This window comes from Ranitomeya imitator, chromosome 1 (assembly GCF_032444005.1).
Source record: "Ranitomeya imitator isolate aRanImi1 chromosome 1, aRanImi1.pri, whole genome shotgun sequence".
NCBI classification, from domain to species: domain Eukaryota; kingdom Metazoa; phylum Chordata; class Amphibia; order Anura; family Dendrobatidae; genus Ranitomeya; species Ranitomeya imitator.
In genome coordinates this window covers 605,947,788-605,970,248 of record NC_091282.1, presented here as the reverse complement: position 1 = coordinate 605,970,248, position 22,461 = coordinate 605,947,788, and the positions used below count along the sequence as shown (strand labels likewise).

The window sequence follows — 22,461 nt, the reverse complement described above, 5'->3', positions numbered from 1 at the left end:
GGGGTCGGTTTTACCGACCCCTGTTTTGCGATCGCCGGTAATTAACTGTTTACCGGCGACCGCAAAAAAAAAAAAAGTGTAATTCTCTGTCCTCTGATGTGATCGCACATCAGAGGACAGAGAAATAGGGGGATTCGGGGACCCTACAATACTCACCTGTGTCCCTGGATCCTCTTGCTGCTCCTCCTGGCCGCCGGCAGAAGAAAATGGCGGGCGCATGCGCAGTGCGCCCGCCATCTGTCTCCATCTGCCGGCCGGCAGGAGAACAGCAGTTGGGGCTAAAATTAGGGGTAGGGTTAGGGGTAGGGTTAGGGCTAGGGTTGGGGATAAATTTAGGGTTAGGGTTGGGGCTAAATTTAGGGTTAGGGTTGGGGCTAAATTTAGGGTTAGGCTTCTTTCACACTTACGTCGGTACGGGGCCGTCGCAATGCGTCGGCCCGATATACCGACGCACGTTGTGAAAATTGTGCACAACGTGGGCAGCAGCTGTAGTTTTTCAACGCATCCGCTGCCCAATCTATGTCCTGGGGAGGAGGGGGTGGAGTTACGGCCATGCATGCGCGGTCAGAAATGGCGGATGCGACGTACAAAAAAACGTTTCATTGAACGTTTTTTTGTGCCGACGGTCTGCCAAAACACAACTGATCCAGTGCACGACGGACGCGACGTGTGGCCATCCGTCACGATCCGTCGGCAATACAAGTCTATGGGCAAAAAACGCATCCTGCGGGCACATTTGCAGGATCTGTTTCTTGTCCAAAACGACGGATTGCGACGGAATGCCAAACGACGCAAGTGTGAAAGTAGCCTTAGGGCTAGGGTTAGGGTTGGGGCTAAAGTTAGGGCTAGGGTTGGGGCTAAAGTTAGGGTTAGAGCTGGGATTAGGGTTAGGATTAGGGTTGGTATTAGGGTTAGGGTTGGCATTAGGGTTACGCTTGGAATTAGGGTTAGGTTTGGGATTAGGGTTAAGGTTAGGGTTGTGATTAGGGGTGTATTGGGATTAGGGTTAGGTTTGAGGTTAGGGTTGAGATTAGGATTAGGGGTGTGTTGGATTTAGGGTTTTGGTTAGGGTTGACATTAGGGTTGTTTTGGGGTAAGGGTTGTGATTATGGTTAGGGTTAGTGATTAGGATTATGGATCAGGTTGGGATTAGGGTTAGGGGTGTGTTGGGGTTAGGGTTAGAGCTAGAATTGGGGGGTTTCCACTGTTTAGGTACATCAGGGGGTCTCCAAACACGACAGCCAATTTTGCGCTCAAAAAGTCAAATGGTGCTCCCTCCCTTCTGAGCTCTGCCGTGCGCCCAAACAGTGGGTTACCCCCACATATGGGGCATCAGCGTACTCGGGATAAATTGGACAACAACTTCTGGGGTCGAATTTCTCTTGTTACCCTTGTGAAAATAAAAACTTGGGGGCTACAATATCTTTTTTGTGGAAAAAAAAATATTTTTTATTTTCACGGCTCTGCATTATAAACTTCTGTGAAGCACTTGGGCATTCAAGGTTCTCACCACACATCTAGATAAGTTCCATGGGGGGTCTAGTTTCCAAAATGGGGTCACTTGTGGGGGATTTCTACTGTTTAGGCACATCAGGGGCTCTCCAAACGCGACATGGCGTCCGATCTCAATTCCAGCCAATTCTACATTGAAAAAGTAAAACGGCACTCCTTCTCTTCCAAGCTCTGTGGTGCGCCCAAACAGTGGTTTACCCCCACATATTGGGTATCGACGTACTCATGAGAAATTGCACAACAACTTTAGTGGTCTAATTTCTCCTGTTACCCTTGTGAAAATAAAAATTTGTGGGCAAAAAGATCATTTTTGTAGAAAAAATGCGATTTTTTTTTTTCCACGGCTCTACATTATAAACTTCTGTGAAGCACATGGGGGTTCAAAGTGCTCACCACACATCTAGATGTTCCTTAAGGGGTCTAGTTTCCAAAATGGGGTCACTTGTGGGGGGTTTCCACTGTTTAGGCACATCAGAGGCTCTCCAAACGCGACATGGCGTCCAATCTCAATTCCAGCCAATTCTACATTGAAAAAGTAAAACGGCGCTCCTTCACTTCCAAGCTCTGCGGTGCGCCCAAACAGTGGTTTACCCTCACATATGGGGTATCGACGTATTCAGGAGAAATCGCACAACAACTTTTGTGGTCTAATTTCTCCTGTTACCCTTGTGAAAATAAGAATTTGTGGGCGAAAAGATCATTTTTGTGTAAACAAAAGCGATTTTTTATTTTCACGGCTCTACGTTATAAACTTCTGTGAAGAACATGGGGGTTCAAAATGCTCACCACACATCTAGATATGTTCCTTAAGGAGTCTAGTTTCCAAAATGGTGTCACTTGTGGGGAGTTTCCACTGTTTAGGTACATCAGGGGCTCTCTAAACGTGACATGGCGTCCGATCTCAATTCCAGCCAATTCTGCATTGAAAAAGTCAAACGGCGCTCCTTCACTTCTAAGTTCTGCGGTGCGCCCAAAAAGTGGTTTACCCCCACATATGGGGTATTGGCGTATTCAGGAGAAATTGCATAACAAAATTTATGGTTACATTTCTGTTTTTACACTTGTGAAAATAAAAAAAATGGTTCTGAATTAAGATGTTTGCAAAAAAAAGTTATATGTTCATTTTTTCCTTCCACATTGTTTCAGTTCCTGTGAAGCACGTAAAGGGTTAATAAACTTCTTGAATGTGGTTTTGAGAACCTTGAGGGGTGTAGTTTTTAGAATGGTGTCACACTTCATTATTTTCTATCATATAGACCCCTCAAAATGACTTCAAATGTGATGTGGTCCCTAAAAAAAAATGGTGTTGTAAAAATGAGAAATTGCTGGTCAACTTTTAACCCTTATAACTCCCTAACAAAAAAAAAATTTGTTTCCAAAATTGTGCTGATGTAAAGTAGACATGTGGGAAATGTTATTTATTAACTATTTTTCGTGACATATCTCTCTGATTTAAGGGCATAAAAATACAAAGTTTGAAAATTGCAAAATTTTAAAAATTTTCGCCATATTTCCGTTTTTTTCATAAATAATCGCAAGTAATATCGAAGAAATGTTACCACTATCATGAAGTACAATATGTCACGAAAAAACAATCTTAGAATCACTGGGATCCGTTGAAGCGTTCCAGAGTTATAACCTCATAAAGTGACAGTGGTCAGAATTGCAAAAATTGGCTCGGTCATTAAGTACCAAATTGGCTGTCACTAAGGGGTTAAAGGCGCTCTGTTCACATTTTGGGACTCTGGTCACATTTTGGGCGCTGTGGTTACATTTCTGGGAGCTCTGATCAACTTTTGGGGCGTGTGGTGACATTTCAGGGCGCCCTGGTCACATTTCAGAGCATGTGGGTCACAATTCAGGGCGTCTGCTCACATTTTGGGGTGCTCTGGTCACATTTGGGGGCGCATTGGTCACATTTGGGGGAGCTCTGGTCACATTTCGGGCATCTGGTAGTATTTCTGGGCGCTCTGTTCACATTTTGGGGCGCTCTGGTCATATTTCCGGCCGCTCTGATCACATTTCAGGGCACTCTAGTCAGATTTCGGGGAGCTCTGGTCACATTTCAGGGCACTCTGGTCACATTTCGGGGAGTTCTGGTCAAATTTCGGGGCACTCTTGTCACATTTCATGGCACTCTGTTCACATTTTGGGCATCTGGTCACATTTCAGGGCGCTCTGTTCACATTTTGGGCATGTGTTCACATTTTGGGGCACTCTGGTCACATTTACAGGCACTTTGGTCACATTTTGGGGTGTCTGGTCACATTTCGGGTGCTCTGGTCACATTTTGGGTGCTCTGATCACATTCTGGGCATCTGGTCACATTTTGGGGCGGTTTGGTCACATTTCAGGGCGGTTTGGTCACATTTCGGGGCATTCTGGACACATTTCGGAACACTCTGGTCACATGTTGGGGTGTGAGGTCACATTTCTGGGCACTTTGGTCACATTTCGGGGAGCTCTGGTCACATCTCAGGGAGCCATGGTCACATTTCTGGGCACTTTGGTCACATTTCGGGGAGCTCTGGTGACATTTCAGGGTTACATTTTGGGGCGTTGTGGACACATTTTGGGACGCTATGGTCACATTTCGGGAGCTATCGTCACATTCTGGGCACCTGGTCATATTTCGGGGCGCTTTGGTCACATTTCGGGGTGCTTTGGTCACATTTCGGGGAGCTATGGTCACATTTCAAGGCATTCTGGACACATTTCGGCACGCTCTGGTCACATTTTGGGGTGTCTGGTCACATTTCGGGGAGCTCTGGTCACATCTCAGGGCGCTATGATAACATTTCGGGGCATTCTGGACACATTTCGGAACACTCTGCTCACATGTTGGGGTGTGTGGTCACATTTCTGGGCACTTTGGTCTCATTTCGGGGAGCTCTGGTCACATCTCAGAGAGCCATGGTCACATTTCTGGGCGCTCTGGTTACATTTCGGGGAGCTCTGGTCACATTTCGGGAGCTGTGGTCACATTCTGGGCATCTGGTCATATTTCGGGGCGCTTTGGTCACATTTCGGGGGCTCTGGTCACATTCTGGGCATTCTGGACACATTTCGGAACACTCTGGTCACATGTTGGGGTGTGTGGTCACATTTCTGGGCACTTTGGTCACATTTCAGGGAACTCTGGTCACATCTCAGGGAGCTCTGGTCACATTTCAGGGCACCATGGTCACATTTTGGGGCGTTGTGGACACATTTTGGGACGCTCTGATCACATTTCGGGACACTATGGTCACATTTCGGGAGCTATGGTCACATTCTAGGCATCTGGTCATATTTCGGGGCGCTTTGGTGACATTTCGGGGCGCTTTGGTCACATTTCGGGGAGCTATGGTCACATTTCAAGGCATTCTGGACACATTTCGGCACGCTCTGGTCACATTTTGGGGTGTCTGGTCACATTTCGGGGAGCTCTGATCACATTTTGGGGCACTCTGGTTACATTTATCGGAGCTCTGGTCACATTTTCGGCCGCTTTGGTCACATTTCGGGACGCTCTGGCCATATTTCAGGGTGCTATGGTCACATTTTGGGGCGTTGTGGACACATTTCTGGATGCTCTGGTCACATTTCGGGGAGCTCTGATCACATTTCAGGGCGCTCTGGTCACATTTTGGGGTGCTCTGGTCACATTTACGGCCGCTTTGTTCACATTTTGGGACGCTCTGGCCACATTTACGGGCGCTTTGGTCACATTTCAGGCATCTGGTCACATTTCAGGGCACTCTGGTCACATTTCAGTGAGCTCTGGTCACATTTTGGGGCGCTCTGATCACATTTTGTGGGATGTGTTCACATTTCATGGCACTCTGATAACATTTAAAGGCGCTCTGTTCACATTTTGGGACTCTGGTCACATTTTGGGCGCTGTGGTCACATTTCTGGGAGCTCTGATCAACTTTTGGGACGTGTGGTGACATTTCAGGGCGCCCTTGTCACATTTCAGAGCATGTGGTCATATTTCAGGGTGCTGGGGTCACAATTCAGGGCGTCTGCTCACATTTCGGGGTGCTCTAGTCACATTTGGGGACGCTCTGGTCACATTTGGGGGAGCTCTGGTCACATTTCGGGCATCTGGTAGTATTTCGGGGCACTCTGGTCATATTTCCGGCCGTTCTGATCACATTTCAGGGCACTCTGGTCACATTTCGGGGAGTCCTGGTCACATTTCAGGGCACTCTGGTCACATTTCGGGACGCTATGGTCACATTGCGGGCATCTGGTCATATTTCTGGGCACTTTGGTCACATTTCGGGGTGCTTTGGTCACATTTCGGGTACTATGGTCACATTGCGGGCATCTGGTCAAATTTCGGGGCACTCTTGTCACATTTCATGGCACTCTGTTCACATTTTGGGCATCTGGTCACATTTCAGGGCGCTCTGTTCACATTTTGGGCATGTGTTCACATTTTGGGGCACTCTGGTCACATTTACAGGCACTTTGGTCACATTTTGGGGTGTCTGGTCACATTTCGGGTGCTCTGGTCACATTTTGGGTGCTCTGATCACATTCTGGGCATCTGGTCACATTTTGGGGCGGTTTGGTCACATTTCAGGGCGGTTTGGTCACATTTCGGGGCATTCTGGACACATTTCGGAACACTCTGGTCACATGTTGGGGTGTGAGGTCACATTTCTGGGCACTTTGGTCACATTTCGGGGAGCTCTGGTCACATCTCAGGGAGCCATGGTCACATTTCTGGGCACTTTGGTCACATTTCGGGGAGCTCTGGTGACATTTCAGGGTTACATTTTGGGGCGTTGTGGACACATTTTGGGACGCTATGGTCACATTTCGGGAGCTATCGTCACATTCTGGGCACCTGGTCATATTTCGGGGCGCTTTGGTCACATTTCGGGGAGCTATGGTCACATTTCAAGGCATTCTGGACACATTTCGGCACGCTCTGGTCACATTTTGGGGTGTCTGGTCACATTTCGGGGAGCTCTGGTCACATCTCAGGGCGCTATGATAACATTTCGGGGCATTCTGGACACATTTCGGAACACTCTGCTCACGTTGGGGTGTGTGGTCACATTTCTGGGCACTTTGGTCTCATTTCGGGGAGCTCTGGTCACATCTCAGAGAGCCATGGTCACATTTCTGGGCGCTCTGGTTACATTTCGGGGAGCTCTGGTCACATTTCGGGAGCTGTGGTCACATTCTGGGCATCTGGTCATATTTCGGGGCGCTTTGGTCACATTTCGGGGGCTCTGGTCACATTCTGGGCATTCTGGACACATTTCGGAACACTCTGGTCACATGTTGGGGTGTGTGGTCACATTTCTGGGCACTTTGGTCACATTTCAGGGAACTCTGGTCACATCTCAGGGAGCTCTGGTCACATTTCAGGGCACCATGGTCACATTTTGGGGCGTTGTGGACACATTTTGGGACGCTCTGATCACATTTCGGGACACTATGGTCACATTTCGGGAGCTATGGTCACATTCTAGGCATCTGGTCATATTTCGGGGCGCTTTGGTGACATTTCGGGGCGCTTTGGTCACATTTCGGGGAGCTATGGTCACATTTCAAGGCATTCTGGACACATTTCGGCACGCTCTGGTCACATTTTGGGGTGTCTGGTCACATTTCGGGGAGCTCTGATCACATTTTGGGGCACTCTGGTTACATTTATCGGAGCTCTGGTCACATTTTCGGCCGCTTTGGTCACATTTCGGGACGCTCTGGCCATATTTCAGGGTGCTATGGTCACATTTTGGGGCGTTGTGGACACATTTCTGGATGCTCTGCTCACATTTCGGGGAGCTCTGATCACATTTCAGGGCGCTCTGGTCACATTTTGGGGTGCTCTGGTCACATTTACGGCCACTTTGTTCACATTTTGGGACGCTCTGGCCACATTTACGGGCGCTTTGGTCACATTTCAGGCATCTGGTCACATTTCAGGGCACTCTGGTCACATTTCAGTGAGCTCTGGTCACATTTTGGGGCGCTCTGATCACATTTTGTGGGATGTGTTCACATTTCATGGCACTCTGATAACATTTAAAGGCGCTCTGTTCACATTTTGGGACTCTGGTCACATTTTGGGCGCTGTGGTCACATTTCTGGGAGCTCTGATCAACTTTTGGGACGTGTGGTGACATTTCAGGGCGCCCTTGTCACATTTCAGAGCATGTGGTCATATTTCAGGGTGCTGGGGTCACAATTCAGGGCGTCTGCTCACATTTCGGGGTGCTCTAGTCACATTTGGGGACGCTCTGGTCACATTTGGGGGAGCTCTGGTCACATTTCGGGCATCTGGTAGTATTTCGGGGCACTCTGGTCATATTTCCGGCCGTTCTGATCACATTTCAGGGCACTCTGGTCACATTTCGGGGAGCTCTGGTCACATTTCAGGGCACTCTGGTCACATTTCGGGGAGTCCTGGTCACATTTCAGGGCACTCTGGTCACATTTCGGGGAGTCCTGGTCACATTTCAGGGCACTCTGGTCACATTTCGGGGAGCTCTGGTCACATTTCAGGGCACTCTGGTCACATTTCGGGGAGTTCTGGTCACATTTCAGGGCACACTGTTCACATTTCGGGGAGTTCTGGTCACATTTCGGGGCACTCGTCACATTTTGGGGCGCTCTGATCACATTTTGTGGGATGTGGTCACATTTCGTGGCACTCTGGTCACATTTCAGGGCGCTCTGGTCACATTTCAGGGCACTCTGGTCACATTTCGGGGAGTCCTGGTCACATTTCAGGGCACTCTGGTCACATTTCGGGGAGCTCTGGTCACATTTCGGGGAGCTCTGGTCACATTTCAGGGCACTCTGGTCACATTTCGGGGAGTCCTGGTCACATTTCAGGGCGCTCTGGTCACATTTCAGGGCACTCTGGTCACATTTCGGGGAGCTCTGGTCACATTTCAGGGCACTCTGGTCACATTTCGGGGAGTCCTGGTCACATTTCAGGGCACTCTGGTCACATTTCGGGGAGTTCTGGTCACATTTCAGGGCACACTGTTCACATTTCGGGGAGTTCTGGTCACATTTCGGGGCACTCGTCACATTTTGGGGCGCTCTGATCACATTTTGTGGGATGTGGTCACATTTCGTGGCACTCTGGTCACATTTCAGGGCGCTCTGTTCACATTTTGGGGAGCTCTGGCCACATTTCAGAGCATGTGGTCACATTCCAGGTGCTCTGGTCAATTTCAGGGTGCTCGGGTCACAATTCAGGGCGTCTGCTCACATTTCAGGGCGCTCTGGTCACATTTTGGGCATCTGGTCACATTCCGGGGAGTTCTGGTCACATTTTGTGGGATGTGGTCACATTTCATGGCACTCTGGTCACAATTCAGGGCGTCTGCTCACATTTCAGGGCGTCTGCTCACATTTCAGGGCGTCTGCTCACATTTCAGGGCGCTCTGCTCACATTTCAGGGCGCTCTGGTCACGGTTCAGGGCACTCTGGTCACATTTCAGAGCATTTGGTTACATTTCAGGGTGTTCTGCTCATATTTCGGCCGCTATAGTGACGCACTAGTGGCGGGTGTGACTCGCGGGTGATGTGCAGCTGTCGCCTCTGTGCGGTCGCGGTGACCCGCGGGTGATGTGGCGGGTGTAGGAGGCGCTGTGGGGCTGGCCTGTGCTGACGCCCGCCTCCTCTCCGCGCTCTGGCTCTGCTATGGACGGGATATGGCTGCTCTCCGGCGCCTGCATCGTCTTCACTCTCGCCATGTTCTCCAGCGGCCTGTGAGTGTCTCGGGTGGGGTCTCTGTGACGTGAGGGCGGCTGCCCCGTGTAGTGACGTGAGTGTCTCGGGTGGGAGTCTCTGTGACATGGGGGCTCTCGGTCCCTCGCTGTAGCCTCTCTCCTCTCTCTCAGGTCGGACCTGCGGGTGATGATCACCCGGCGGACTGTGGACAACATCCAGTTCCTGCCGTTCCTGACTACAGCTGTCAAGTAGGTCGGGGTGGTGCTGACTACGCCAATATGTCCCGGTATTTGCCGAGTTTGTGCCTATTAGTGCGTCCAATTGTAAGTCTAGGTATGGAAGAGCAGGGGTTAATGAGGACAGGGTGGAGGTCGGGCCGAGGCTAGTCCGGGGACAGGGTGGAGGTCGGGCCGAGGCTAGTCCGGGGACAGGGTGGAGGTCCGGCCGAGGCTAGCCCGGGGACAGGGTGGAGGTCGGGCCGAGGCTAGCCCGGGGACAGGGTGGAGGTCGGGCCGAGGCTAGTCCGGGCACAGGGTGGAGGTCGGGCCGAGGCTAGTCCGGGGACAGGGTGGAGGTCGGGCCGAGGCTAGTCCGGGGACAGGGTGGAGGTCGGGCCGAGGCTAGTCCGGGGACAGGGTGGAGGTCGGGCCGAGGCTAGTCCGGGGACAGGGTGGAGGTCGGGCCGAGGCTAGTCCGGGGACAGGGTGGAGTTCGGGCCGAGGCTAGTCTGGGGACAGGGTGGAGCTCGGGCCGAGGCTAGTGCGGGGACAGGGTGGAGCCTGGGTTGGGACGAGGCTGGTTCGGGGACGGGTTGGAACTTTAGTCGGGCCGAGGCTAGTCCGGGGACAGGGTGGAGGTCGGGCCGAGGCTAGTCCGGAGACGGGGTGGGACCCTGGTCGGGGACAGGGTGGAGCCCAGATCGGGCCAAGGTTAGTTTGGGGACAGGTTGGAGCTTGGGTTGGGACAAGGCTGGTACGGGGACTGGTTGGAACCCTGGTCGGGCCGAGGCTAGTCCGAGAACAGGGTGGAGGTCGGGCCGAGGCTAGTCCGGGGACAGGGTGGAGGTCGGGCCGAGGCTAGTCCGGGGACAGGGTGGAGGTCGGGCCGAGGCTAGTCCGGGGACAGGGTGGAGGTCGGGCCGAGGCTAGTCCGGGGACAGGGTGGAGGTCGGGCCGAGGCTAGTCTGGGGACAGGGTGGAGCCTGGGTTGGGACGAGGCTGGTACGGGGACGTGTTGGAACCCTAGTCGGGCCGAGGCTAGTCCAGGGACAGGATGGAGCCTGGGTTGGGACGAGGCTGGTACGGGGACAGGTTGGAACCCTGGTCGGGCCGAGGCTAGTCCGGGAACAGGGTGGAGGTCGGGCCGAGGCTAGTCCGGGGACAGGGTGTAGGTCGGGCCGAGGCTAGTCCGGGGACAGGGTGGAGCCTGGGTTGGGACGAGGCTGGTACGGGGACAGGTTGGAACCCTGGTCGGGCCGAGGCTAGTCCGGGAACAGGGTGGAGGTCGGGCCGAGGCTAGTCCGGGGACAGGGTGGAGCCTGGGTTGGGACGAGGCTGGTACGGGGACAGGTTGGAACCCTGGTCGGGCCGAGGCTAGTCCGAGAACAGGGTGGAGGTCGGGCCGAGGCTAGTCCGGGGACAGGGTGGAGGTCGGGCCGAGGCTAGTCCGGGGACAGGGTGGAGCCTGGGTTGGGACGAGGCTGGTACGGGGCCGGGTTGGAACTCTAGTCGGGCCGAGGCTAGTCTGGGGACAGGGTGGAGGTCGGGCCGAGGCTAGTCCGGGGACAGGGTGGAGCCTGGGTTGGGACGAGGCTGGTACGGGGACAGGTTGGAACCCTGGTCGGGCCGAGGCTAGTCCGGGAACAGGGTGGAGGTCGGGCCGAGGCTAGTCCGGGGACAGGGTGGAGGTCAGGCCGAGGCTAGTCCGGGGACAGGGTGGAGCCTGGGTTGGGACGAGGCTGGTACGGGGACGTGTTGGAACCCTAGTCGGGCCGAGGCTAGTCCGGGGACAGGATGGAGCCTCGGTTGGGACGAGGCTGGTACGGGGACAGGTTGGAACCCTGGTCGGGCCGAGGCTAGTCCGGGAACAGGGTGGAGGTCGGGCCGAGGCTAGTCCGGGGACAGGGTGGAGGTCGGGCAGAGGCTGGTACGGGGACGGGTTGGAACCCTAGTCGGGCCGAGGCTAGTCCGGGGAAAGGGTGGAGGTCGGGCCGAGGCTAGTCCGGGGACAGGGTGGAGCCTGGGTTGGGACGAGGCTGGTACGGGGACGGGTTGGAACCCTAGTCGGGCCGAGGCTAGTCCGGGGACAGGGTGCAGGTCGGGCCGAGGCTAGTCCGGGGACAGGGTGGAGCCTGGGTTGGGACGAGGCTGGTACGGGGACAGGTTGGAACCCTGGTCGGGCCGAGCCTAGTCCGGGAACAGGGTGGAGGTCGGGCCGAGGCTAGTCCGGGGACAGGGTGGAGCCTGAGTTGGATCCCTGGTCGGGCCAAGGCTAGTACGGGGACAGGGTGGAGCCTGGGTTGGAACCCTGGTCGGGCCAAGGCTAGTCCGGGGACAGGGTGGAGCCTGGGTTGGGACGAGGCTGGTACGGGGACAGGTTGGAACCCTGGTCGGGCCGAGGCTAGTCCGGGAACAGGGTGGAGGTCGGGCCGAGGCTAGTCCGGGGACAGGGTGGAGCCTAGGTTGGACCCCGGGTCGGGCCGAGGCTAGTCCGGGGACAGGGTGGAGCCTAGGTTGGAACCCTGGTCGGGCCGAGGCTAGTCCGTGGACAGGGTGGAGCCTGGGTTGGAACCCTGGTCGGGCCGAGGCTAGTCCGGGGACAGGGTGGAGCCTGGGTTGGAACCCTGGTCGGGCCGAGGTTAGTTCAGGGACAGGGTGGAGCCTGGGTTGGAACCCTGGTCGGGCCAAGGCTAGTCCGGGGACAGGGTGGAGGTCGGGCCGAGGCTAGTCCGGGGACAGGGTGGAGGCCGGTCCGAGGCTAGTCCGGGGACAGGGTGGAGCCTGGGTTGGGACGAGGCTGGTACGGGGACAGGTTGGGACCCTGGTCGGGCCGAGGCTAGTCCGGGGACAGGGTGGAGCCTGGGTTGGAACCCTGGTGGGGACAGGGTGGAGCCTGGTCGGGCCGAGGCTAGTCCGTGGACAGGGTGGAGCCTGGGTTGGAACCCTGGTCAGGCCGAGGCTAGTCCGGGGACAAGGTGGAGGTCGGGCCAAGGCTCGTATGGGGGCGGGATGGAGCCCGGGTCGGGCCAAGGATAGGCTATAAAGAAGATAGAGGGAATGCTGCAAGACTGTTCTATGTTATAGATGGAGGGGTTGGGGTGACGATGGGTGGAGTAGTGAGAGTGCTGAGAAAGTGTGTGTCTCTTGCAGTAATCTGGGCTGGTTGTATTATGGCCTCCTGAAGAAGGACTGGACCCTGATCACGGTGAACTCCATCGGGGCTTCGCTGCAATCGCTCTACATCGTAGCCTTCATTGTCTACACCACTGATAAGGTTCATGTCCAGTATGAGCGGCAAGTGACTGTGATGAGGGCTCTGCTGCTCCTGGCTGTGCCTGACATGTCCTGATCTTGTGTTGCAGCGTTACCCCCTGTCTCAAGTGTTCTTATCGCTGGGTGTCCTGATTTTGGCATACACATACTTCTACCTCTGGATTCCAGATGTGGACACACGCCTTAACCAGTTGGGTCTCTTCTGCAGCGTCTTCACCATCAGCATGTACCTCTCCCCGATGGCAGACCTGGTACTCCAGCTGACAATTCATCACTAGCACTACAAGTGCTAGTGTAGTTACAGTAATGTACGAGGCAGGAGTAGTAGAGCAGCAGTAATAATGTAGGAGGATGAGGTAGTAGAAATGTGCGAGGCTGGAGTAGTGGAGCAATAGTAGTAATGTAGGAGGATGGGGTAGTAGAAATGTACGAGGCTTGAGTAGTGGAGCAATAGTAGTAATGTAGGAGGATGGGGTAGTAGAAATGTACGAGGCTGGAGTAATGGAGCAATAGTAGTAATGTAGGAGGATGGGGTAGTAGAAATGTACGAGGCTGGAGTAGTGGAGCAATAGTAGTAATGTAGGAGGATGGGGTAGTAGAAATGTACGAGGCTGGAGTAATGGAGCAATAGTAGTAATGTAGGAGGATGGGGTAGTAGAAATGTACGAGGCTGGAGTAGTGGAGCAATAGTAGTAATGTAGGAGGATGGGGTAGCAGTAATGTACGAGGCTGGAGTAGTGGAGCAATAGTAGTAATGTAGGAGGATGGGGTAGTAGACATGTAGGAGCACGTGGCGGTGGAGCAGTAGTAGTAATGTAAGGGGATGTAGCAGTCAGAAGTAGTAGTAATGTAGAAAGATGTGGCGATGTAGCAGCACTAGTATTATATAGTATATGTAGTATAGCAGCACTATAGTATTATACAGTCTGTTCTATAGCAGCACTATAGTATTATATAGTATACAGTACAGACAAAAAGTTTGGGCACACCTCATTTAAAGATTTTTCTGTATTTTCATGACTGAAAATTGTAAATTCACATTGAAGGCATCAAAACTATGAATTAACACATGTGGAATTATATACTTAACAAAAAAGTGTGAAACAACTGAAATTATGTCTTATATTCTAGGTTCTTCAAAGTAGCCACCTTTTGCTTTGATGACTGCTTTGCACACTCTTGGCATTCTCTTGATGAGCTTCAAAAGGTAGTCACCACTCACCGGGAATGGTTTTCACTTCACAGGTGTGCCCTGTCAGGTTTAATAAGTGGGATTTCTTGCCTTATAAATGGGGTTGGGACCATCAGTTGTGTTGAGCAGAAGTCTGGTGGATACACAGCTGATAGTCCTACTGAATAGACTGTTAGAATTTGTATTATGGCAAGAAAAAAGCAGCTAAGTAAAGAAAAACGAGTGGCCATCGTTACTTCAGGAAATGAAGGTCAGTCAGTCCGAAAAATTGGGAAAACTTTGAAAGTGTCTCAAACTGCAGTGGCAAAAACCATCAAGCGCTACAAAGAAACTGGCTCACATGAGGACTGCCCCAGGAAAGGAAGACCAAGAGTCACCTCTGCTTCTTAGGATAAGTTTATCCGATTCACCAGCCTCAGAAATCGCAGGTTAACAGCAGCTCAGATTAGAGACCAGATCATTGCCACACAGAGTTCTAGCAGAATACACATCTCTACAACAACTGTAAGGGCTTGTTTTCACATGCGAGAAACACGTCCGTGTCTCGCATGTGGAAACGAAGTTCTGGCAGCGGCACTGTGGAGCGGAGCGTGCGGCCGCATAGCAACACATGGAGCTGCACGCTCCGCTCCGCAGTGCCGGCACCAGAGCTTCGTTTCCACATGCGAGACACGGACGTGTCCCTCGCAAGTGAAAACAAGCCCTTAAGAGGAGACTTTGTGCAGAAGGCCTTCATGGTAAAATAGCTGCTAGGAAACCACTGCTAAGGACAGGTAACAAGCAGAAGAGACTTGTTTGGGCTAAAGAACACAAGGAATGGACATTAGACCAGTGGAAATCTGTGCTTTGGTCTGATGAGTCCAAATTTGAGATCTTTGGTTCCAACCACCATGTCTTTGTGCGACGCAGAAAAGGTGAACGGATGGACTCTACATGCCTGGCTCCCACAGTGAAGCATGGAGGAGGAGGTGTGATGGTGTGGAGGTGCTTTGCTGGTGACACTGTTGGGGATTTATTCATAATTGAAGGCACACTGAACCAGCATGGCTACCACAGCATCTTGCAGCGGCATGCTATTCCATCCGGTTTGCGTTTAGTTGGACCATCATTCATTTTTAAACAGGACAATAACCCCAAACACACCTCCAGGCTGTGTAAGGGCTATTTGACCAAGAAGGAGAGTGATGAGGTGCTACGCCAGATGACCTGCCCTCCACAGTCACCAGACCTGAACCCAATCGAGATGGTTTGAGGTGAGCTGGACCGCAGAGTGAAGGCAAAAAGGCCAACAAGAGCTAAGCATCTCTGGGAACTCCTTCAAGATTGTTGGAAGACCATTCCCAGTGACTACCTCTTGAAGCTCATCAAGAGAATGCCAAGAGTGTGCAAAGCAGTCATCGAAGCAAAAGGTGGCTACTTTGAAGAACCTAGAATATAAGACATCATTTCAGTAGTTTCACACTTTTTTGTTAAGTATATGATTCCACATGTGTTAATTCATAGTTTTGATGCCTTCAGTGTGAATGTACAATTTTCATAGTCATGAAAATACAGAAAAATCTTTAAATGTGAAGGTGTGTCCAAACTTTTGGTCTGTACTGTATGTAGTATAGCAGCACTAGAGTATTATATAGTATATGTCGTATAGCAGCACTATAGTATTATGTATTATACAGTATATGTAGTATAGCAGCACTATAGTATTGTGTATTATTATACAGTATGTGTAGTATAGTGTTCTATGTGAGCCGCTTTTGGTGGTAACGCTCGGTCTCTTCCACAGGCTCAGATCATTAGGAGTAAATCCACCAAGTGCCTGTCGTTCCCTCTGACAGTCACCACGCTGCTGACATCCACATCCTGGGTGCTGTACGGCCTGCAGCGCAGGGACCCCTACATCATGGTGAGTGTGGCCTGCTTGTCCTCACCCAACACACCGTGGGTCACCGCTCACCTCCACCTGTCTGTTCACAGGTCCCCAACTTCCCTGGGATTGTGACGAGCATCCTGCGCCTTTGGCTGTTCAGCAAATACCCGCAGGCACAAGCATTGTACCGCCCCCTGCAGGCCTGAGCTGTGCTGCCTCATACGTGCCTTCTGGGGAGAGGAGCCGTCTGCACTAAATCATGTACTTCTAATTGTCTATGGGACGGTCGAGATACATGGAAGACTCCGGGTCTGGAGGCTGCGGTGCCAGCACACGATGGGGGCAAATACATGTGGGCGCCTCCCTTACACACTGCGCCATGTGGCCAGTGACCCATCCTTGTGATTGGAGGGGTTAACTTCTCACTGCAGCAATCAAGGGCCACCTGTCTACAAGGTGGTTGTCCTCACTGTAGTGAAACTCAATCAGCAATATGACCGGGGGAAGCAGTGCGCAGCACACACACAGTTTACATGTTGGGTCACATGACCCATGTTACTCTGGGGGCGGGGCCTATCGGTGATTCCACAGTGCCTGATTCACATTTAGAATAAATTCTAATTTACACTATCTCCAGAGTCATCAGATGTCAGCGCCCGACAAGGGAAGAGGGACGGAGGGGCAGAGACCAAGGGGGGAGAGGAGTAAAGGGGACGGAGGGGAGGTCGCCTGGGAGGGGGAATGAAGTGTGTGCTCAGAGGGACTACAGCTGGGAATGTGAGCATGGTACTTGCTGCATTATGCCAGGGGCAGGTTGATGCTGATCAGTCGCCTGCAGCGAGCAGATTATGACAGTGCCCGACTGGCATGGGTCAGGTAATGTCTGATTACAGGGTGACACTGTGAAGATAGTGTGCAAAACATCTCATGCCAAGGAGAAGAGGATCCTGGGAAACGTGTGCCTACACATCTGCAGACAGGTCATGACACCCTCACCACTCACACATACCTGCATATTTACACCCCAGCGCAGAGACAACCTCCCTACCATATAACTGATGAGGGAATAATGGAGACCACCAGAGAGCACAAGGTGACATCATCATCCTGTATTTCCATACACACTACAGCCCGGCCCAGGACCGGAGTGCGGTGGGCACGGTATGGTCAGTTGGTGGCACCTTGGTGTTATCACACAGCTGGAGATGTCCTCAGGTGGTGGTACTGCACCTCTACAGGGTGCAGCATGTCAACTGCAGGGCTCTGACCATCAGGAGGTGGCCTCGGGTTATTGATCTGTAGTTCGAAAACTGACCCGATGTCTCCTCTAAAAGCGCAAGCCTTGACGCTTCAAGTCAGCCTTGGCCTCACAGATCTGAGCCTGCAGCTCGTGGGCAGCTTCCTCGCAGTCATTGAAGGTGGCCACGCGATACCCAACAGTCGCCAAAGAGAAGCACCCAAACACAACCAGCAGGTAGATGGGCATCGGCCAGACAACCTCCCAGCATGCCCTGGGAATAGCGATGCCCAAAAGATCAAAGGTCAGGGTCACCCAGACTCCACAGAGAAGGCTCAGGCCCAGCAGCCACTCCACCAGCTTTGTCATCTCCAGTCCTACAAGAGAAGGGGAACATGATGAGTGCGCTCCAAGTACAGCCCCCAAACTGTACACATACAAGTCACCCCCCCCCCCCCCGTACAGTATAATCGGCAGAGCCACCTGTAATCACACACATTACACCCCCCATACAGTATAATCGGCAGAGCCACCTGTAATCACGCACATTACACCCCCCCGTACAGTATAATCGGCGGAGCCCCCTGTGATCACACACATTACACCCCCCGTACAGTATAATCGGCGGAGCCCCCTGTAATCACGCGCATTACCACACATTACACCCCCCGTACAGTATAATTGGCAGAGCCCCCTGTGATCACACACATTACACCCCCCATACACTATAATCAGCGGAGCCCCCTGTGATCACACACATTACACCCCCCATACACTATAATCAGCGGAGCCCCCTGTGATCACACATATTACACCCCCCGTACAGTATAATTGTCAGAGCCCCCTGTGATCACACACATTACACCCCCCGTACACTATAATCAGCGGAGCCCCCTGTGATCACACACATTACACCCCCCGTACAGTATAATCGGCGGAGCCCCCTGTAATCACACACATTACATCCCCCATACACTATAATCGGCGGAACCCCCTGTAATCACACACATTACACCCCCTGTACACTATAATCGGCGGAACCCCCTGTAATCACACACATTACACCCCCTGTACACTATAATCGGCGGAACCCCCTGTAATCACGCACATTACACCCCCCGTGCACTATAATCGGCGGAGCCCCCTGCAATCACACACATTACACCCCCCCTACACTATAATCGGCAGAGCCCCCTGTGATCACACACATTACACCCCCCCCCGTACACTATAATCGGCAGAGCCCCCTGTAATCACACACATTACACCCCCTGTACACTATAATCGGTGGAGCCCCCTGTGATCACACACATTACATACCCCCCCCCCTACACTATAATCGGCGGAACCCCCTGCAATCACGCACATTACACCCCCCCCCCCGTACACTATAACCGGCGGAGCCCCCTGTAATCACACACATTACACCCCCCGTACACTATAACCGGCGGAGCCCCCTGTAATCACACACATTACACCCCCCGTACACTATAATCGGCAGAGCCCCCCCTGTGATCACAAACATTACACCCCCATACACTATAATCGGCAGAACCCCCTGCAATCACGCACATTACGGTTATGACCTGGTGGTAAGGACAATAATGGACCTAGTGGGTAAGAGCACACGGAATGACCTAATAGTTACTAATAATATAGGACGAGCTCTGAGACGTGGGAACTCTGCTGACCGCAATCCCTAATCCTATCACACACACTAGAAATAGCCGTGGATTGCTCCAAACGCTCCCTATGCAACTCGACACAGCCTAAGAAACTAGCTAGCCCTAGAGATAGAAAAATAAAGCCTACCTTGCCTCAGAGAAATTCCCCAAAGGAAAAGGCAGCCCCCCACATATAATGACTGTGAGTAAAGATGAAAATTACAAACACAGAGATTAAATAGATTTAGCACAGTGAGGCCCGACTTACTGAACAGACAGAGGATAGAAAAGGTAACTTTGCGGTCAGCACAAAAACCTACAAAAAGACCACGCAGAGGGCGCAAAAAGACTCATGGTGCGGAGGCGCTCCCTCTGCGTCCCAGAGCTTCCAGCAAGCAAGACAAAAATCAAAAAAGCAAGCTGGACAGAAAAATAGCAAACCAGAGAAAAACAAGCAGGAACTTAGCTTCTGCTGGGAAGACAGGTCACAAGAACGATCCAGGAGAGAACTAGACCAATACTGGAACATTGACAGGTGGCATGGAGCAAAGATCTAAGTGGAGTTAAATAAAGCAGCCAGCTAACGAATTAACCTCGTCACCTGTAGAAAGAAACTCAGAAGCCGCAGCTCCACTCACAACCACCAGAGGAAGCCCATGGACAGAACCAGCCGAAGTACCATTCATGACCACAGGAGGGAGCTTGACAACAGAATTCACAACACATTACACCCCCCCTCCCCTATAATCAGCAGAGCCCCCTGTAATCACACAATACACCCCCCGTACAGTATAATCGTCGGAGCCCCCTGTAATCACACACATTACACCCCCCGTACACAATAATCAGCGGAGCCACCTGTAATCACACACATTACACCCCCCGTACACTATAATCGGCAGGGCCTCCTGTAATCACACACATTACACCCCCCGTACACTATAATCGGCAGAGCCCCCTGTAATCACACAATACACCCCCCGTACAGTATAATCGGCGGAGCCCCCTGTAATCACACACATTACACCCCCCGTACACAATAATCAGCGGAGACACCTGTAATCACACACATTACACCCCCCGTACAGTATAATCGGCGGAGCCCCCTGTAATCACACACATTACACCCCCCGTACAATATAATCGGCGGAGCCCCCTGTAATCACACACATTACACCCCCCGTACACTATAACCGGCAGAGCCCCCTGTGATCACACACATTACACCCCCCCCGCCCCCCCTACACTATAATCAGCGGAGCCCCCTGTAATCACACACATTACACCCCCCGTACAGTATAATCGGCGGAGCCCCCTGTAATCACACATATTACACCCCCCGTACACAATAATCGGCGGAGCCCCCTGTAATCACACACATTACACCCCCCGTACAGTATAATCGGCGGAGCCCCCTGTAATCACACACATTACACCCCCCATACACAATAATCGGCACAGCCCCCTGTAATCACACACATTACACCCCCCGTACACTATAATCGGCAGAGCCTCCTGTAATCACACACATTACACCCCCCCGCCCCCCCCTACACTATAATCAGCGGAGCCCCCTGTAATCACACACATTACACCCCCCGTACACTATAACCGGCAGAGCCCCCTGTGATCACACACATTACACCCCCCTGCCCCCCCCTACACTATAATCAGCGGAGCCCCCTGTAATCACACACATTACACCCCCCGTACAGTATAATCGGCGGAGCCCCCTGTAATCACACATATTACACCCCCCGTACACAATAATCGGCGGAGCCCCCTGTAATCACACACATTACACCCCCCGTACAGTATAATCGGCGGAGCCCCCTGTAATCACACACATTACACCCCCCATACACAATAATCGGCAGAGCGCCCTGTAATCACACACATTACACCCCCCGTACACTATAATCGGCAGAGCCTCCTGTAATCACACACATTACACCCCCCGTACAGTATAATCGGCAGAGCCCCCTGTAATCACACACATTACACCCCCCGTACACAATAATCGGCAGAGCCCCCTGTAATCACACACATTACACCCCCCGTACACAATAATCGGCAGAGCCCCCTGTAATCACACACATTACACCCCCCGTACACTATAATCGGCAGAGCCCCCTGTAATCACACACATTACACCCCCCGTACAGTATAATCGGCGGAGCCCCCTGTAATCACACACATTACACCCCCCGTACAGTATAATCGGCGGAGCCCCCTGTAATCACACACATTACACCCCCCGTACACAATAATCGGCGGAGCCCCCTGTAATCACACACATTACACCCCCCGTACACAATAATCGGCAGAGCCCCCTGTAATCACACACATTACACCCCCCGTACACTATAATCGGCGGAGCCCCCTGTAATCACACACATTACACCCCCCGTACACTATAATCGGCGGAGCCCCCTGTAATCACACACATTACACCCCCCGTACACTATAACCGGCGGAGCCCCCTGTAATCACACACATTACACCCCCCGTACACTATAATCGGCGGAGCCCCCTGTAATCACACACATTACACCCCCCGCACACTATAATCGGCGGAGCCCCCTGTAATCACACACATTACACCCCCCGTACACTATAACCGGCGGAGCCCCCTGTAATCACACACATTACACCCCCCGCACACTATAATCGGCGGAGCCCCCTGTAATCACACACATTACACCCCCCGCACACTATAATCGGCGGAGCCCCCTGTAATCACACACATTACACCCCCCGTACACTATAACCGGCGGAGCCCCCTGTAATCACACACATTACACCCCCCGCACACTATAATCGGCGGAGCCCCCTGTAATCACACACATTACACCCCCCGCACACTATAATCGGCGGAGCCCCCTGTAATCACACACATTACACCCCCCGCACACTATAACCGGCGGAGCCCCCTGTAATCACACACATTACAACCCCCGTACACTATAATCGGCGGAGCCCCCTGTAATCACACACATTACAACCCCCGTACACTATAATCGGCGGAGCCCCCTGTAATCACACACATTACACCCCCCGCACACTATAACCGGCGGAGCCCCCTGTAATCACACACATTACAACCCCCGTACACTATAATCGGCGGAGCCCCCTGTAATCACACACATTACACCCCCCGTACACTATAACCGGCGGAGCCCCCTGTAATCACACATTTCCGGTTTCCCGTCACCAGACATGTCGGTTACCGGGAAGATGCAGTCTTCTCTCAACTTCCGGGTAGGGCCAGTCAGGTGGCTCGCTGTAGGCGGGGCTGCCGTGAACTGTGGGAGATGTAGTTTTTTCTTGATATTTGCAGGGTGAAGCCCAATAAGTCACATGAACCGTGTGCCTGCGTGTTGTGCCGAGCGTCCTGTGTAGAACGACAAATACCAGAACTCCTGTGCGATTGTGTCACAACAACATCGGTTCTTACTCAAAACCAGAGCCACAGGGCAAACTAGTGAGAAATAACAACGGAATGTTCACACATGGCGTTTTACTGCTTTTTTATGCGTCTTATGCACATGGCGGACCTGCCATGTGACCCCCGCCTGTGGCGTACCTGCCGTGTGACCCCCGCCCGTGGCGTACCTGCCGTGTGACCCCCGCCCGTGGCGTACCTGCCGTGTGATCCCCGCCCGTGACGGACCTGCTGTGTGATCCCCGCACGTGGCGGTCCTGCCGTGTGACCCCCACCCGTGGCGTACCTGCCATGTGACCCCCGCTCGTGGCGGACTTGCCGTGTGACCTCCGCCCGTGGCAGATCTGCCGTGTGATCCCTG

The 22,461-nt window shown here is 52.7% G+C and overlaps 2 protein-coding genes across 6 annotated transcripts; one reads left to right on the top strand and one right to left on the bottom strand.

The window, feature by feature from the left end:
- The first annotated feature begins 9,027 nt into the window (after positions 1 to 9,027).
- Positions 9,028 to 16,384, top strand: SLC50A1 (solute carrier family 50 member 1). 4 transcript variants are annotated; one of them, XM_069769007.1, is made up of 6 exons: positions 9,028 to 9,242; positions 9,375 to 9,490; positions 12,573 to 12,696; positions 12,785 to 12,946; positions 15,671 to 15,790; positions 15,862 to 16,384. In XM_069769007.1, exons 1-6 carry the CDS (start codon positions 9,186 to 9,188, stop codon positions 15,958 to 15,960), a joined length of 678 nt encoding a protein of 225 aa, XP_069625108.1. In that variant the 5' UTR covers positions 9,028 to 9,185; the 3' UTR covers positions 15,961 to 16,384. The 4 variants fall into 4 exon arrangements, with proteins under 4 accessions (XP_069625108.1, XP_069625116.1, XP_069625124.1 ...); XM_069769015.1 differs by having other exon boundaries at positions 9,034 to 9,242; positions 9,375 to 9,452; XM_069769023.1 differs by having other exon boundaries at positions 9,159 to 9,298; positions 9,375 to 9,452.
- A 464-nt stretch (positions 16,385 to 16,848) lies between these two features.
- Positions 16,849 to 22,014, bottom strand: DPM3 (dolichyl-phosphate mannosyltransferase subunit 3, regulatory). 2 transcript variants are annotated; one of them, XM_069768988.1, is made up of 2 exons: positions 21,886 to 22,014; positions 16,849 to 17,368 (listed from the first exon to the last, which is right to left on the bottom strand). In XM_069768988.1, exon 2 carries the CDS (start codon positions 17,358 to 17,360, stop codon positions 17,082 to 17,084), a length of 279 nt encoding a protein of 92 aa, XP_069625089.1. In that variant the 5' UTR covers positions 17,361 to 17,368; positions 21,886 to 22,014; the 3' UTR covers positions 16,849 to 17,081. The 2 variants fall into 2 exon arrangements, with proteins under 2 accessions (XP_069625089.1, XP_069625097.1); XM_069768996.1 differs by having other exon boundaries at positions 21,851 to 21,888.
- Between the last annotated feature and the right edge of the window lie 447 nt (positions 22,015 to 22,461).

What these genes read in the sequence shown, in the direction of transcription:
- DPM3 (XM_069768988.1), bottom strand. Translation starts at nt 17,360, where the DNA reads ATGACAAAGCTGGTGGAGTGGCTGCTGGGCCTGAGCCTTCTCTGTGGA.
- SLC50A1 (XM_069769007.1), top strand. Translation starts at nt 9,186, where the DNA reads ATGGCTGCTCTCCGGCGCCTGCATCGTCTTCACTCTCGCCATGTTCTC. An exon ending in GCCATGTTCTCCAGCGGCCT is followed by an intron (nt 9,243 to 9,374) that starts GTGAGTGTCTCG and finishes CCTCTCTCTCAG; the next exon opens with GTCGGACCTGCGGGTGATGA. An exon ending in TTGTCTACACCACTGATAAG is followed by an intron (nt 12,697 to 12,784) that starts GTTCATGTCCAG and finishes CTTGTGTTGCAG; the next exon opens with CGTTACCCCCTGTCTCAAGT.